The sequence below is a fragment of the Cherax quadricarinatus genome, chromosome 2 (assembly GCF_038502225.1).
Source record: "Cherax quadricarinatus isolate ZL_2023a chromosome 2, ASM3850222v1, whole genome shotgun sequence".
NCBI classification, from domain to species: Eukaryota; Metazoa; Arthropoda; class Malacostraca; order Decapoda; family Parastacidae; genus Cherax; species Cherax quadricarinatus.
The window spans coordinates 603,091-622,299 of NC_091293.1; the positions used below are offsets into that span (position 1 = coordinate 603,091).

At 40.7% G+C, this 19,209-nt stretch overlaps 1 protein-coding gene across 3 annotated transcripts in view; it reads left to right on the plus strand.

The window, feature by feature from the left end:
* Positions 1-19,209, plus strand: part of LOC128703497 (ATPase family gene 2 protein homolog A) — a 197,434-nt gene that overhangs the window by 25,801 nt on the left and 152,424 nt on the right. For all 3 annotated transcript variants that reach the window (XM_070087022.1, XM_070087027.1, XM_070087035.1), the window contains one exon: positions 3,352-3,537. In XM_070087022.1, coding sequence (XP_069943123.1) covers positions 3,352-3,537 — 186 coding nt within the window. The remainder of the gene's footprint in view (positions 1-3,351; positions 3,538-19,209) is intronic.

Below are 19,209 nucleotides of genomic sequence, written 5' to 3' on the forward strand. Positions count from 1 at the left end.
TTTTCTACAGGTATCCTCCAGTTTGACTAGAGAAAACGTAATTCTTCCGACACTATCTACACAGCTGCTTTGTAAACAAATCTCATATTTACATCAATTTTTATTCTGTGAGTGTATGTATCATGTTTATATGCTATGTAATGGGTTTCATATATAATTTTGAGGAAAATATCATAGATGGATTAATGAAAATGCCTATATTGATGTAAAATATGACATTTAATGTGCCCAAGAGTGATTATTATTACGTAGTATTGGCGCCATGAGTGGAGAGAGACTTAGCGATTTTAATGTGTTCCTGCACACCAGCACAATGTGTAAGTATATTTAGGTACAGGTACACATAAGTATAATTATCAGAGTACATATAAAATATGCAGTAACTTTAAAACACTTGAAATTTTGGAAAGTTTCCTGACATAATAGATGTGGTCTGGGAAAATGCAAACAAACTTGGTGGGGGGCGCCGTATTTGAAAGACCGCTTGCCGTATAGCAAATTTTGGTCATAATTTGACATCGCCGTATGAGCGGAATGCCATAAGTCGAAACGCCGTAAGGTGGGGCCTTACTGTATATATGCATGTGCGTGTCTGTGAAGTGTGACCAAAGTGTAAGTAGGAGTAGCAAGATATCCCTGTTATCTAGCATGTTTATGTGACAGAAAAAGAATTGTGCAAAAGTTAAGGCCTTTCCTGGCCTCAATCTTTGTGCCCCTCCTGTCCTCTGATCCTACTTGATCCCTGGTAGTGCAGCACAAAACGGGAAATATTCTTTTTTCAAAATGCCGGCTGTATATTACTGGTGCAGTGTTATGTAAATGTGAAAAACAATAAAGTTTTCTTTTTTTTCATCAGACATGGGGGTCGTCCCACAGTTACTAAAAACAACAGACATAGCCCCACTCCACAAAGGGGGCAGTAAAGCAATAGCAAAGAACTACCGACCAATAGCACTAACATCCCATATCATAAAAATCTTTGAAAGGGTCCTAAGAAGCAAGATTGCCACCCATCTAGAAACCCATCAATTACACAACCCAGGGTAACATGGGTTTAGAGCAGGTCGCTCCTGTCTGTCTCAACTATTGGATCACTACGACAAGGTCCTAGATGCACTAGAAGACAAAAAGAATGCAGATGTAATATATCCAGATTTTGCAAAAGCCTTCGACAAGTGTGACCATGGCGTAATAGCGCACAAAATGCGTGCTAAAGGAATAACAGGAAAAGTTGGTAGATGGATCTATAATTTCCTCACAAACAGAACACAAAGAGTAGTAGTCAACAGAGTAAAGTCCAAGGTGGCTACGGTGAAAAGCTCTGTTCCACAAGGCACAGTACTCGCTCCCATCTTGTTTCTCATCCTCATATCTGACATAGACAAGGATGTCAGCCACAGCACCGTGTCTTCCTTTGCAGATGACACCCGAATCTGCATGACAGTGTCTTCCATTGCAGACACTGCAAGGCTCCAGGTGGACATCAACCAAATCTTTCAATGGGCTGCAGAAAACAATATGAAGTTCAACGATGAGAAATTTCAATTACTCAGATATGGTAAACACGAGGAAATTAAATCTTCATCAGAGTACAAAACAAATTCCGGCCACAAAATAGAGCGAAAAACAAACGTCAAAGACCTGGGAGTGATCATGTCGGAGGATCTCACCTTCAAGGACCATAACATTACAGTGGACCCCCGCATAACGATTACCTCCGAATGTGACAAATTATGTAAGTGTATTTATGTAAGTGCGTTTGTTCGTGTATGTTTGGGGGTCTGAAATGGACTAATCTACTTCACAATATTTCTTATGGGAACAAATTCAGTCAGTACTGGCACCTGAACATACTTCTGGAGTGAAAAAGTATCGTTAACCGGGGGTCCACTGTATATCAATTGCAGCTGCTAGAAAAATGACAGGATGGATAATGAGAACCTTCAAAACTAGGGATGCCAAGCCCATGACGGCACTCTTCAGGTCGCTTGTTCTATCTTGGCTGGAATATTGCTGCACACTAACAGCACCTTTCAAGGCAGGTGAAATTGCTGACCTAGAAAATGTACAGAGAACCTTCACAGCGCGCATAATGGAGATAAAACACCTCAATTACTGGGAGCGCTTAAAGTTCCTGAACCTGTATTCCCTGGAACGCAGGTGAGAGAGATACATGATTATATACACCTGGAAAATCCTAGAGGGACTAGTACCGAACTTGCACACGAAAATCACTCACAACAAAAGCAAAAGACTTGGCAGACGATGCAACATCCCCCCAGTGAAAAGCAGGGGTGTCACTAGCATGTTAAGAGACAATACAATAAGTGTCAGCAGCCCAAGACTGTTCAACTGCCTCCCAGCATACATAAGGGGGATTACCAATAGACCCCTGGCAGTCTTCAAGCTGGCACTGGACAAGCACCTAAAGTCGGTACCTGACCAGCCGGGCTGTGGCTCGTATGTTGGATTGCGTGCAGCCAGCAGTAACAGCCTGGTTGATCAGGCTCTGATCCACCAGGAGGCCTGGTCACAGACCGGGCCGCGGGGGCGTTGACCCCCGGAACTCTCTCCAGGTAAACTCCAGGTAATCCCACTGAGGTAGTGTGATCTAAAAAGAAAAATGAAAGTTTCTTTTTTTAAATTTAGTAACTTATACAGAAAGGGTTACTGGCCCTTTGCTTCCGGTAATTTAGCTGTCTCTTATGACACACACAGCTTATGGAGGAAGAATTCTTTTCCACTTTCCCATTTATTCAACAGCTATCTTGAAACAAGTTGACAGACAAAACAGCAACTACCCTGGGAGGTGTTGCTGTCCTGCCCTGTGAGTGAGAAATGAAAATCTCTAAGTATTTTACATACTGGAAGAAGTACTGGTTCCTTTCCCTTCTGTTTTGTGAGAACATAAAATGAAGGGTAAATTTTGCTATTATGACTTCTTCAACCAGTACACACTACACACATGCAATTATATAACTAGTTAATGGCTACAGTTGGACCAAAACATTGTCATAAGTTTCTCCTGTGTGTGGGTTATTTGAATAGTGTTCCATTTTTTTCTTTGTGCATGTATGTGTTTATACACATTCATCTAATTTCTTAATAATTCTTGCCTTTGTAGTGTTTCCTGCACTTCCATGTGGAAGCAAGTTAGAACCCTTTCCCAGTAAGCAGTTCATGTTGTGGAATGTCACTAAAGTGTGGGCAGCAAGGGGATAGTAATGTTGTCTTCTCTGTCTATTACTAAAATGACAAAGAGGGAAATTTGAAAGGGGTAAAATATATTCAGAAAAATGCAGAGCATAGATATTGGTTAGAAATTTATATACATTCATTACTATTTTTCAGAGTGGCTTAAGAAGATTTTTGGAAGTCTTCACTACCGCATAGTTTTGATAAATGTGAGAGATTTAGTGCGGTGTAACATTACAGCATATACACCAGTGGAAGTTGTGCTTGATAACACTTCCTGTGCCTTCCTTGCTATCCCTGACCAGAATGTGCGTATTGGTCATGTTGCCCTACACCACAAGAGTAAGTCATGCCTTGAATTCTAATTTAAATGTTTTCTTCAATAATTACACTAGCCTATACACTTTAACTCTATCTCATTCAGACTCTAAATTGGTTGTATGAAGGTAACTTTGATGTACCCAGGACATTGTCTTGTGGAACAACTATTTTAATTGACTGGATGGCTGAAGAAAGTCATTAATGGTCACATGTTGATGTCTTCTCCATGGGATGTGGAATGGAATTTTTTCCTCCATAAGTCACGCGTGTCGTAAGAGCCAACTAAAATGCCGGAAACAAAGGGCTAGTTACCCCTTCTCCTGTGTAAATTATTAAATTTACAAAGAAAAATTAAAGTTTTTCTTTTTAAACCTTTCATTTTTTTTTGAGGTCACCCTGCCATGATGGCATACAGCTGGTTCGTTGAAAAAAAAATGTTGATGTCTATCTCTCAAGTAAGATGTCATATGAGAGAGCATGTCCTGTTAATCCATGATGCTCTGATTTGAGTTGCAGAAGTTGTATTGAAGACTTACTTTAAGTCAAAAAAGATGTCCAAATGGATATTTAATATTTTCAAGAGAGGAACAAATTAAGCCAAGCATTTATATTATTGCATCATCAGTACTCCATCCCAGCCTGAAGACAGACTAACATGGGTTAAAGATATTGTGTTCATTTATGAAACTGCATATTTGTTTATTTATATTTTTGCAAGGATTTTAGACAATAAAGGCAAGTTAGAGCTACCCGAACATGCTGTTCCTAGCTCCGACTAACCCATACAAAGTCTCCCTTATTATCAATACACTAAAAAACAAGGCAGGAGATTTAAATACCTTACCACCCTTTATATACAAAAAAGCGTCACAAGTACTATCACCAATCACTGCAACACTCTTTAACAAATCCATAGAATCCTCTACCTTCCCTACAGTTCTCAAAATAGCAAGAGTCACCCCGATCCATAAAGGAGGAGACCAAACAGACTTGAATAACAATAGGCCAATATTCAACTTACACCCTCTCTCTAAAATCTTAGAAAAATTAATTCATAAGCGAATCTATTCCTACCTCATCTCGCACTACATACTCAACCCCTGTCACTTTGGGTTCAGGCCTAATAAAAATACTAATGATGCTAATATACACATGCTAGAACACATATATACTGCAATAGAGAAAAAAGAAGTCCCACTGGGGATCTTCATTGACTTGCGTAAAACTTTTGATACAGCTGACCATGACTTGCTCCATATAAAATTGTCGCACTATGGTATAAGAGGGCACTCCCTCAACTACCTAAAGTCATACCTCAGCAACAGAAGCCAATATGTGTACACAAACGGGGCAAATTCTTCCGCACAGCCAATTACAGTTGGTGTCCCACAGGGAAGTGTCCTAGGCCCTCTACTCTTTCTCATATACATAAATGACCTACCAAATGCATCGCAACTACTCAAACCCACACTATTTTCAGATGACACTACATACGTCTTCTCTCACCCGAGCCCAGTCACGCTAGCCAATACTGTAAATACTGAATTACAAAAAATATCTACCTGGATGAGTACTAACAAACTTACTCTAAACATTGACAAAACCTACTTCATTCAGCTTGGTAACAGAGCTACAGACGTCCCTCTTAACATAATGATAAACGGATCGCCTATCACAAAATTCACAGAGGGAAAATTTTTAGGAATCCACCTTGATAATAGACTCAAATTTCAAACACATATACAACAAATTTCCAAAAAAATTTCCAAGACCATAGGCATACTATCGAAGATACGGTACTATGTTCCACAGTCAGCCCTCCTGGCCCTATATCACTCACTTATTTACCCCTATCTCACCTATGGAATTTGTGCATGGGGCTCAGCAACAATAAACCATCTCAGACCATTAATTACCCAACAAAAGGCTGCAGTCAGAATGATAACAAATTCCCACTACAGGCAGCACACTCCACCAATATTCAAAACTCTAAACCTACTCACCATACAAAACATCCATACTTATTACTGCACCTACTACATTCATAGAACACTTAACTCTGACATATACCCTCCCCTCAAACGTCTCCTTACCAACCTCAACAGAACACATGACCAGAACACAAGGCACAGATCACTCTTTGATGTATGTCTTGCTACTTCTGCTTACACTTAGGTCACACTACACATACATGCACAAGCATATATATACACACCCCTCTGGGTTTTCTTCTATTTTCTTTCTACTTCTTGTTCTTGTTTATTTCCTCTTACCTCCATGGGGAAGTGGAACAGAATTCTTCCTCCGTAAGCCATGCGTGTTGTAAGAGGCGACTGAAATGCCGGGAGCAAGGGACTAGTAACCCCTTCTCCTGTATATATTACTAAATGTAAAAGGAGAAACTTTCGTTTTTCCTCTTTGGCCACCCCGCCTCGGTGGGATACGGCCAGTGTGTTGAAAGAAGAAGAAACATGCAAGATTTCAGGTACGTCTTGCTACTTCTACTTACACTTAGGTCACACTACACATTCATGTACAAGCATATATATGCACACCCCTCTGGGCTTTCTGCTATTTTCTTTCTAGTTCTTGTTCTTGTTTGTTTACTCTTATCTCCATGGGGAAGTGGAACAGAATTCTTCCTCCGTAACCTATGCTTGTCATAGGAGGCGACTAAAATGCCGGGAGCAAGGGGCTAGTAACCCCTTCTCCTGTATATATTACTAAATTTAAAAGGAGAAGCTTTTGTTTTTTCTTTTGGGCCACCCCACCTCAGTGGGATACGGCTGGTGCATTGAAAGAAAGAAGAAAGTTACATGTTTTGCTACACTGTTACCTAAGTCAAGATTATTATTTTTATTATTATCACACCGGCCGATTCCCACCAAGGCAGGGTGGCCCGAAAAAGAAAAACTTTCACCATCATTCACTCCATCACTGTCTTGCCAGAAGGGTGCTTTACACTACAGTTTTTAAACTGCAACATTAACACCCCTCCTTCAGAGTGCAGGCACTGTACTTCCCATCTCCAGGACTCAAGTCCGGCCTGCCGGTTTCCCTGAATCCCTTCATAAATGTTACTTTGCTCACACTCCAACAGCACGTCAAGTATTAAAAACCATTTGTCTCCATTCACTCCTATCAAACACGCTCACGCATGCCTGCTGGATGTCCAAGCCCCTCGCACACAAAACCTCCTTTACCCCCTCCATCCAACCCTTCCTAGGCCGACCCCTACCCCGCCTTCCTTCCACTACAGACTGATACACTCTTGAAGTCATTCTGTTTCGCTCCATTCTCTCTACATGTCCGAACCACCTCAACAACCCTTCCTCAGCCCTCTGGACAACAGTTTTGGTAATCCCGCACCTCCTCCTAACTTCCAAACTACGAATTCTCTGCATTATATTCACACCACACATTGCCCTCAGACATGACATCTCCACTGCCTCCAGCCTTCTCCTCGCTGCAACATTCATCACCCACGCTTCACACCCATATAAGAGCGTTGGTAAAACTATACTCTCATACATTCCCCTCTTTGCCTCCAAGGACAAAGTTCTTTGTCTCCACAGACTCCTAAGTGCACCACTCACTCTTTTTCCCTCATCAATTCTATGATTCACCTCATCTTTCATAGACCCATCTGCTGACACGTCCACTCCCAAATATCTGAATACGTTCACCTCCTCCATACTCTCTCCCTCCAATCTGATATTCAATCTTTCATCACCTAATCTTTTTGTTATCCTCATAACCTTACTCTTTCCTGTATTCACCTTTAATTTTCTTCTTTTGCACACCCTACCAAATTCATCCACCAATCTCTGCAACTTCTCTTCAGAATCTCCCAAGAGCACAGTGTCATCAGCAAAGAGCAGCTGTGACAACTCCCACTTTGTGTGTGATTCTTTATCTTTTAACTCCACGCCTCTTGCCAAGACCCTCGCATTTACTTCTCTTACAACCCCATCTATAAATATATTAAACAACCACGGTGACATCACACATCCTTGTCTAAGGCCTACTTTTACTGGGAAAAAATTTCCCTCTTTCCTACATACTCTAACTTGAGCCTCACTATCCTCGTAAAAACTCTTCACTGCTTTCAGTAACCTACCTCCTACACCATACACTTGCAACATCTGCCACATTGCCCCCCTATCCACCCTGTCATACGCCTTTTCCAAATCCATAAATGCCACAAAGACCTCTTTAGCCTTATCTAAATACTGTTCACTTATATGTTTCACTGTAAACACCTGGTCCACACACCCCCTACCTTTCCTAAAGCCTCCTTGTTCATCTGCTATCCTATTCTCCGTCTTACTCTTAATTCTTTCAATTATAACTCTACCATACACTTTACCAGGTACACTCAACAGACTTATCCCCCTATAATTTTTGCACTCTCTTTTATCCCCTTTGCCTTTATACAAAGGAACTATGCATGCTCTCTGCCAATCCCTAGGTACCTTACCTTCTTCCATACATTTATTAAATAATTGCACCAACCACTCCAAAACTATATCCCCACCTGCTTTTAACATTTCTATCTTTATCCCATCAATCCCGGCTGCCTTACCCCCCTTCATTTTACCTACTGCCTCACGAACTTCCCCCACACTCACAACTGGCTCTTCCTCACTCCTACAAGATGTTATTCCTCCTTGCCCTATACACGAAATCACAGCTTCCCTATCTTCATCAACATTTAACAATTCCTCAAAATATTCCTTCCATCTTCCCAATACCTCTAACTCTCCATTTAATAACTCTCCTCTCCTATTTTTAACTGACAAATCCATTTGTTCTCTAGGCTTTCTTAACTTGTTAATCTCACTCCAAAACTTTTTCTTATTTTCAACAAAATTTGTTGATAACATCTCACCCACTCTCTCATTTGCTCTCTTTTTACATTGCTTCACCACTCTCTTAACTTCTCTCTTTTTCTCCATATACTCTTCCCTCCTTGCATCACTTCTACTTTGTAAAAACTTCTCATATGCTAACTTTTTCTCCCTTACTACTCTCTTTACATCATCATTCCACCAATCGCTCCTCTTCCCTCCTGCACCCACTTTCCTGTAACCACAAACTTCTGCTGAACACTCTAACACTACATTTTTAAACCTACCCCATACCTCTTCGACCCCATTGCCTATGCTCTCATTAGCCCATCTATCCTCCAATAGCTGTTTATATCTTACCCTAACTGCCTCCTCTTTTAGTTTATAAACCTTCACCTCTCTCTTCCCTGATGCTTCTATTCTCCTTGTATCCCATCTACCTTTTACTCTCAGTGTAGCTACAACTAGAAAGTGATCTGATATATCTGTGGCCCCTCTATAAACATGTACATCCTGAAGTCTACTCAACAGTCTTTTATCTACCAATACATAATCCAACAAACTACTGTCATTTCGCCCTACATCATATCGTGTATACTTATTTATCCTCTTTTTCTTAAAATATGTATTACCTATAACTAAACCCCTTTCTATACAAAGTTCAATCAAAGGGCTCCCATTATCATTTACACCTGGCACCCCAAACTTACCTACCACACCCTCTCTAAAAGTTTCTCCTACTTTAGCATTCAAGTCCCCTACCACAATTACTCTCTCACTTGGTTCAAAGGCTCCTATACATTCACTTAACATCTCCCAAAATCTCTCTCTCTCCTCTGCATTCCTCTCTTCTCCAGGTGCATACACGCTTATTATGACCCACTTCTCGCATCCAACCTTTACTTTAATCCACATAATTCTTGAATTTACACATTCATATTCTCTTTTCTCCTTCCATAACTGATCATTTAACATTACTGCTACCCCTTCCTTTGCTCTAACTCTCTCAGATACTCCAGATTTAATCCCATTTATTTCCCCCCACTGAAACTCTCCTACCCCCTTCAGCTTTGTTTCGCTTAGGGCCAGGACATCCAACTTCTTTTCATTCATAACATCAGCAATCATCTGTTTCTTGTCATCCGCACTACATCCACGCACATTTAAGCAACCCAGTTTTATAAAGTTTTTCTTCTTCTCTTTTTTTTTTTATTAATACATTGGCCATCTCCCACTGAGGCAGGGTTACCAAAAAAAAAAAAAAAAAAAATTAGAAACATTTTCATTGTCACTCACTCCATCACTGTCTTGCCAGAGGTGCCCTGATACTACAGTTCAGTAACTGCAAATATCTCCACCCCTCCTTCAGAGAGCAGGTACTGTACTTCCCACCTCCAGGGCTCAAATCTGGCTAACCGGTTTCCCTGAATCCCATCATATATGTTACCTTGCTCACACTCCAACAGCACGTCAGTTCATAGAACCACTTGTCTCCATTCACTCCTATCTGACACGCTCACGCACACTTGCTGGATGTCTTAAGTCCCTCGTGCACAAAAACCTCCTTTATACCCTCTCCCTTCAACCTTTGATACATTAAGATAATGCAACATAACATTCATATTAATGCCTCTTTTCTCTAGCTATACTTGTTGTATTGCTTCTTATCACTGGGTTTATTCTATATACTCTCCTATACACTTGATGTATTAATATATATAATTCTGTATATTTTGCCATTGTGTCTTAAGAGGCGACTAAAATGCCAGGAGTAGGGGACTAGTAACCCCCTCTGTATAAATTTTTTTAGGTCACTCTGCCTTGGCAGGAGATGGCTGGTATGTTGAAAAAAAATTCTGTAATTTTCCTGGTATTTTTTGACAAATGTAAGTGAAACTTACCTTAATTAATGTGCTTCATGTCAGAATATTCTGTGCTTAAAAACTCATCTTGAAACCAAACCACAGAACGGGTGGGACTTAAACCCATGACAGTCATGTTATGATTTCTTGAGTCATCTGGAAACCCGCTGCTCAAGCTCTGATCCAGTTTTCATCGTCTTGTGTGCCTTGTTTTTCCTTTTTATTTTTTTCCTACCCCTGTATATTGTATCATGTTTCAATTTCATTTATTCAGACATTGCTGTTCTACCAAGACTTATACTAAAGAATAATTATTGTAATTCTTATATATACATGTTTGTTGGAATACACTTCAGATAACTTATGTTGTTAGCTCATCAATTACTTCCACTCATTCTTCTATAACTAGACCATTAAAAATTGTTTTATTTTATTATTTTATAAATTATCTTACAGTATGGATCTCTTTTTTTTAACTTATTATTACAGTGATACATTGTATAGAGATCTTTAAAAAATAAAACTGTGTTGGTCTTCATGACTCAAGAAATCGTAATGACACGATTGCAAACAAACCATACCCCGGCCAGGATTGAACCCGCGGTCAGAGTCTCAAAACTCCAGCCCGTCGCGTTAGCCACTAGACCAGCTAGCCACAATAAGATTCATCCAACTAGGTATATTTCTACACCATAGGAAGGTTAGCACAGGCACCACCTAGTTGGATGAATCTTATTGTGGCTAGCTGGTCTAGTGGCTAATGCGACGGGCTGGAGTTTTGAGACTCTGACTGCGGGTTCAATCCCGGCCGGGGTATGGTTTGGTCTTCATACCAACCTTAAGTTTTGCTCAAAGTCTTTCTAATTATTGTATATTCTCTATTATGCAGTGATTATTGTATACAGTGGAACCTTGACTTACGAGTGTCCCAAATTACGAGTTTTTTGAGATACGAGCCACCCCTGGGTCAATTTTTTGCTTTGAGTTACGCACCAACATTTGAGTTATGAGCCAGCTTCCCCCTCCCTCTTCCCCCTCAACCCAAAACCTGGACACCTCGCTTGTTTATCTATGAATTCATGCTTTAATTCCATGGAAATCATTATCTTTTTCTTCTCAGCAATAATAATAATATAATATTATTACAGTCAAGTCACTCAGTAAGTCAGTCAAGTCATTCAGTAAGTCAGTCAAGTCATTCAGTAAGTCAGTCAAGTCATTCAGTAAGTCAAGTCATTCAGTAAGTCAGTCAGGTCATTCAGTAAGTCAGTCAAGTCATTCAGTAAGTCAGTCAAGTCAGTCAATAAGTCAGCCAAATCATTCAGTAAGTCAGTCAAGTCATTCAGTAAGTCAGTCAAGTCATTCAATAAGTCAGTCAAGTCATTCAATAAGTCAGTCAAGTCATTCGGTAAGTCAGTCAAGTCATTCAGTAAGTCAGTAAAGTCACTCAGTAAATCAAGTCATTCAGTAAGGCAGTCAAGTCACTCAGTAAGTCAGTCAAGTCACTCAGTAAGTCAGTCACTCAGAAAGTTAGTCATTCAGTCAGTCACACAAACTCACATTAACCTCTTTTTCTGTGTACAAAGTAACACTTCAATTATGACTACAGGTTATCTCTTGTCTAATATCTTCGTTAATTCTAAGACTTAATTTATTTATTTATTTATTTTATGTCTTTGCAAACAGTACATTGAGATTTTATATTTACAATAGTGGGTTCCAATGCAAAGAGAGCCTCTATTATGCCTTGGCATTATGGGCCAACTTAACATTATTGACTTACAGATTACTTACACTAAGGATTATATCATAGTAGTATATCAGTAGGACAGTAATTATTTCATAGTTGAACAGTAGATTATTAATTATAAGTGAATTAAATTTGTATAAGACAAAGGATATATTCATATAGTCTAAAATGCTTTTTGTGAAAACAATGGTTCAGTTATATTCCTGTCAACAATGGATAAAAGATTCAAAGTGATTGTTGAAGTTATGATGTGGGAGTACATAGGTGAGTATGTATGTACTGAATATTCTGCGTTTAGTTTAGGGTGATTAAGTGGCTTTTGAGAAGAGTCTTAAGCTGATTTTCAGACTGGGTTACTTTAATATCTTTATTTTTTTATTATCACACTGGCCGATTCCCACCAAGGCAGGGTGGCCCGAAAAAGAAAAACTTTCACCATCATTCACTCCATCACTGTCTTGCCAGAAGGGTGCTTTACACTACAGTTTTTAAACTGCAACATTAACACCCCTCCTTCAGAGTGCAGGCACTGTACTTCCCATCTCCAGGACTCAAGTCCGGCCTGCCGGTTTCCCTGAATCCCTTCATAAATGTTACTTTACTCACACTCCAACAGCACGTCAAGTATTAAAAACCATTTGTCTCCATTCACTCCTATCAAACACGCTCACGCATGCCTGCTGGAAGTCCAAGCCCCTCGCACACAAAACCTCCTTTACCCCCTCCCTCCAACCCTTCCTAGGCCGACCCCTACCCCGCCTTCCTTCCACTACAGACTGATACACTCTTGAAGTCATTCTGTTTCGCTCCATTCTCTCTACATGTCCGAACCACCTCAACAACCCTTCCTCAGCCCTCTGGACAACAGTTTTGGTAATCCCGCACCTCCTCCTAACTTCCGAACTACGAATTCTCTGCATTATATTCACACCACACATTGCTCTCAGACATGACATCTCCACTGCCTCCAGCCTTCTCCTCGCTGCAACATTCATCACCCACACTTCACACCCATATAAGAGCGTTGGTAAAACTATACTCTCATACATTCCCCTCTTTGCCTCCAAGGACAAAGTTCTTTGTCTCCACAGACTCCTAAGTGCACCACTCACTCTTTTTCCCTCATCAATTCTATGATTCACCTCATCTTTCATAGACCCATCCGCTGACACGTCCACTCCCAAATATCTGAATACGTTCACCTCCTCCATACTCTCTCCCTCCAATCTGATATTCAATCTTTCATCACCTAATCTTTTTGTTATCCTCATAACCTTACTCTTCCCTGTATTCACCTTTAATTTTCTTCTTTTGCACACCCTACCAAATTCATCCACCAATCTCTGCAACTTCTCTTCAGAATCTCCCAAGAGCACAGTGTCATCAGCAAAGAGCAGCTGTGACAACTCCCATTTTGTGTGTGATTCTTTATCTTTTAACTCCACGCCTCTTGCCAAGACCCTCGCATTTACTTCTCTTACAACCCCATCTATAAATATATTGAGCAACCACGGTGACATCACACATCCATGTCTTAGACCTACCTTTACTGGGAATTAATTTCCCTCTTTCCTACATACTCTAACTTGAGCCTCACTATCCTCGTAAAAACTCTTCACTGCTTTCAGTAACCTACCTCCTACACCATACACTTGCAACATCTGCCACATTGCCCCCCTATCCACCCTGTCATACGCCTTTTCCAAATCCATAAATGCCACAAAGACCTCTTTAGCCTTATCTAAATACTGTTCACTTATATGTTTCACTGTAAACACCTGGTCCACACACCCCCTACCTTTCCTAAAGCCTCCTTGTTCATCTGCTATCCTATTCTCCGTCTTACTCTTAATTCTTTCAATTATAACTCTACCATACACCTTACCAGGTACACTCAACAGACTTATCCCCCTATAATTTTTGCACTCTCTTTTATCCCCTTTGCCTTTATACAAAGGAACTATGCATGCTCTCTGCCAATCCCTAGGTACCTTACCCTCTTCCATACATTTATTAAATAATTGCACCAACCACTCCAAAACTATATCCCCACCTGCTTTTAACATTTCTATCTTTATCCCATCAATCCCGGCTGCCTTACCCCCTTTCATTTTACCTACTGCCTCACGAACTTCCCCCACACTCACAACTGGCTCTTCCTCACTCCTACAAGATGTTATTCCTCCTTGCCCTATACACGAAATCACAGCTTCCCTATCTTCATCAACATTTAACAATTCCTCAAAATATTCCCTCCATCTTCCCAATACCTCTAACTCTCCATTTAATAACTCTTCTCTCCTATTTTTAACTGACAAATCCATTTGTTCTCTAGGCTTTCTTAACTTGTTAATCTCACTCCAAAACTTTTTCTTATTTTCAACAAAATTTGTTGATAACATCTCACCCACTCTCTCATTTGCTCTTCTGGTAATGAATTCCATATTTTAAGGCCCTTTATGTGCATAGAGTTTTTACACAGTGTGATATGGACACGAGGTATATCAAAAAGAGATCTGTGTCTTGTGTTATGGTCATGTGTCCTGTTTAAGTTGGTGACGAAAATTATTATTATTATAATCAAGGAGGAAGCTCTAAACCCAGAGGATTATACAGTGCCTGGGGGGGGGGATGGGGAAAACATTCAGGCTTAATTCGGGGAACTGGAGCACAGATCGAATTCCCTAAATCAAGAGCCCCTCACCAACATCAAGGAACCTTCCTTGAGGGGTGGTGAGGAGAAGTTTGAGTGAAGGGTGTATTGTTCTGTGTATGTAGTAGGCACATGAACAAGTATGGATATTCTTAACCCTTTGACTGTGTCCGACGTATAAATACGTCTTACGAGCCAATGTTTCTGACGTATTTATACGCACAAATTCTAGCGGCTTCAAATCAAGCGCCAAAGGCCTGGTAGGCCTACACGAGAGAGAATGGATCTCAGTGGTCGGTGTGCACCCTGTGAAAAAAATCTGGGACCCAGTGGTGCATTGTGGGAACGCCATGTTGTTAGTCCATTTTCACCATGCCTCTCGGTAAGAAGTTCCTCATTCCTCAGCGGATTGGAGGTCTTTTGTTCCCAAGTGATAGCTCTAACAGCGATGAAAATGTCAGTGACAGTGAATTCCAGGGTTTTGAAGTGAGTGTTACCGAAAAAAGTGCCCAGGATAACGTAATTAGTGATGAAAACCCAGATGACCCACAACCTTCCACCTCTGGTGCTATGCCGGCTTGTTCACGTTCACGTTCGCCTGTACCAGGACGAAAGAGGAAACTATTTGGTCGTGTACAACACCCAGATGATAGCAGTGATAGTGATTTCAAGGTCATTGAAAGCAGTTCTATTGACAGTGAGAGTGAATATTCCCCAGTGGAGCGGCAATATGTACGACGTATCATGCGATCTGGTAGTGTTTCATATGTTGTTCCAAGGGGAAGGAGAAACTCTGGGAGCACATCCCGTGGCCCTACACCACGACCTGATAGTGAAGATGACGATATTGTAACGATGGGTATGAATGATGACAGTGAGGGAGGAGGCAGTGGTGGTGATAGTGAGGGTGGCACGGCCCATGTGGCACCATCAGCGGGCCATGCTACTACCCACGCTGCTGACGCAGCACAACAACCAGCCTCACCCTACCCCACACTCCCACAACCTGCACCACCACAACCTGCACAACCACAACCTGCACAACCACAACCACGGTACAATATCCAGACCCCACCAGCAGACTGCATCTGGGATTGGCAGGACGGTGACGAGTTTGTTCCCAGTCCCCATGACTTTGATGAAACACAAAGTGGAATAAAGCCATCTTGTCCACTTGGGAACAATGCCAGTGAACTGGACTGCTTTGAGTTATTCTTTGATGAACCCCTGATGGACATCATTGTCAGGGAAACAAACACATACTGTGATTACACCATGGCAAATACAATTCTTTCACCAAAATCACAGCTGCACAAGTGGAAGGAGACAACTGTGGCAGAGATGTACCTGTTTTTTGCCACAATAATGCTTATGCCACATGTGTATAAGCACACTGTCACCACATACTGGGCAACAGAATGCCTGATTTCAACTCCAGGTTTTAGTGACATTATAGGTGTCAATCGTTTCCTGATACTGTTACGTATGTTGCACTTTTCAGACAAAACCAGGCCTGACAGAAGCGACAGGTTATATAAGATCAGAAATGTGTTTATGTACCTGAAACAAAAGTGCTGCATGTATTTTTATCCCTTCAGGAAGCTTTTATTGACGAGTCCTTGATTTTATTCAAAGGAAGACTCTCATTCAAGCAATATATACCAAGCAAGAGGAAACGCTTTGGTATAAAGCTATTTGTACTGTGTGATTGCAGAAGTGGTCTAGTTTTGGATATAATTGTGTACACTGGCAGTAATACTTTGAGAGATACCATGAAGTTATTGGGTATCTCTGGTGATGTGGTTCGAACAATGATGGAACCATATCTTGGTAAGGGGCATATGTTATTTACTGACAACTGGTACACAAGCCCCTTACTCAGTGATTTCTTGCGAGTGAACTTGACAGACGTGTGTGGCACAGTGCGTAGTAATCGTAAACATATGCCAAGGTTCAACGCTGGCACTCGCAGAGGTGAGGTGCAAGCCTTTGCTGCCAATGACATCATGGCATTTCGGTGGCATGACAAACGTGATGTCACATTGTTGACATCAGTTCACAGAAACGAAATGGTACCCAGTGGCAGGGACAACAGAGAGACCAATGAACCCATTCTAAAGCCTGCAGCTGTCATGGACTACAACCTCAATATGCGCTTAGTGGACAAATGTGACATGCAGATTGGGTTTGCAGACTGTGTACGCAAGAGTTATAAGTGGTATATAAAACTTTTTTTCCATCTTGTTGATATCTCTATGCTAAATGCTTATAACATATACAAGTTGAAGACCAACAAAACACCAAAATATGGTGAATTTTGCCTGTCAGTAATCAGACAAATAATTGCAAAGTACCAAGGAGCAACTCCTGCAATAGACCAGCGCCCACAGATGTCATCTCGTTTGAGGCCTGGTGATCACTACCCCATACAACTGCCTCCTACTACTGCCAAGAAAAATGCTCAGAAGAGGTGTTATGTATGTATGCATACCACAAAACGCCCACAAACACGCAGAGACACTCGTTTTATGTGTGAGGAGTGTGAAGTGCCCCTCTGCATATACCCATGTTTCAAAGAGTTCCACAAGCTGCAGCAGTTCTAGGAACGTGTTTAGTGACTGTACATATGTGTATATATATTATGGAACAATAGTAATAAACATTGTTTTGTATTGTTTGTTTGTGTAAACAAAGTGTATACACAAACTAATAGTGATAAAGTTTGTTCTGTTATTGTGTTGTAAACAATGAGTGTATATTTGAAGAATGCACCTTACATTGGTCTCACAGGCCACATAAGTTACCTGGAACAGAAAAATATTGAAAAATGCAAGAAACCTTTGAATTAGAGTAAATAAAAGAATACCGGGTGGGCGGCGGTCGCCGCTGTTGCCGTACGCACGTCACTTTCTGCAAACTTTGCGGCTCTATATCTCGGTAAGTACTGATGGCAAAAATTTTTTTTTAGGCTTAAAACACTACTAAAAATATTCCTAACATTTTCATAAGAAAAATAATTTTTTTTTTTTTCGAATATTTGGCAACATAGAATGACAGTTTCAGAGAGGGGCCTGAAACAGTCAAAGGGTTAATGGTGAGCAGATTCTGACTTTTGAAAATTGGTGGAGTATGCTGGCGGGAGTTGGAATTCGTTATCATTCTTACTGCTGCCTTTTGCTGGGTCATGAGCCGTTTTAGGTGATTGGATGTTGTTGATCCCCATGCATAAATTCCATATATAAGATAAGGGTATATGAGTGTATGGTACAGTGCCAGGAGAGCTGATTGTGGAACGTAGTACCTTATCTTTGATAGTATGCCTACAGTCTTGGAAATTTTCTTGGTGATTTGTTGTATGTGTGTCTGGAACTTAAGGCTACTGTCAAGGTGGACACCTAGGAATTTTCCCTCTGTGAGTCTTGTGACTGACGATCTATTTAGCGTTATGTTAATCGGGTCATTTGCAGCTTTGTTTCCAAACTGAATGAAATAGGTTTTATCAGTATTCAGGGTAAGTTTATTAGTCATCATCCAGGCAGATATTTTCTGCAATTCGGCATTGACTGTGTTTGCTAGTATGACTGTGTTTGGGTGGGAAAAGACATACGTAGTGTCATCTTCAAATACAAATATGGGTTTGAGTAGCTGTGATGCATTCGGTAGATCATTGATGTAGATGAGAAAGAGGAGTGGTCCAAGGATGCTTCCTTGTGGGACTCCTACTGTGAGTGCTTGGGTGGAAAAGTTTGCATCATTTGCATACATATATTGAGTTCTGTTACTAAGGTATGATTTTAGGTAGTTGAGGGAGTGGCCTCTGATACCATAGTCCGGTAATTTGGAGTACAGCAGTTCATGGTCGACTGTATCGAAAGCTTTGCATAAATCAATGAAAATGCCCAGTGGGACTTCTTTCTTTTCGAGTGCGGTATATATTAGTTCTAGCATGTGTATGATAGCATCATTCGTGCTTTTATTATTCCTGAATCCAAACTGACAAGGGTTTAAAATGTTGTGTGAGACGAGGTAGGAATAGATCCGTCTATGAATTAATTTTTCAAAGATTTTAGAGAGCAGTGGTAAGTTAGATATTGGTCTATAGTTATTCAAGTCAGCTTGGTCATTTCCTTTGTGGATCGGAGTGACCCGCACTATTTTGAAGATTGTTGGGAAGGTAGCTGATTCAATGGATTTGTTAAAGAGCATTGCAATAATTGGTGACAATACTTGAGAAGCTTTTTTGTACATAAAAGCAGGCAAGCTGTTTATGTCTCCTGCCTTGTTTTTAAGGGTGTTTATGATGAGCGTAACTTCTGTGGGGTTGGTTGGACCTAGGAATAGCGTATTTGGGTAGGTAACTATGAGGTAGTCTGATGGACGGGCGTTTGTGCTTGGTATTTTGTTCGCTAGATTTTTACCTATGGTGGAGAAGAAAACATTGAGTCTGTTTGCTGTTTCAGTAGGTGTGAGTTGGGGTTCATCTGATTTTGTTAATTTGATTGTTTTGTTTTTGGATAACTTTTTATTTCCAAGAATTTCAGATAGAGTTTTCCAGGTTTTTTCCATATCACCTTTGAT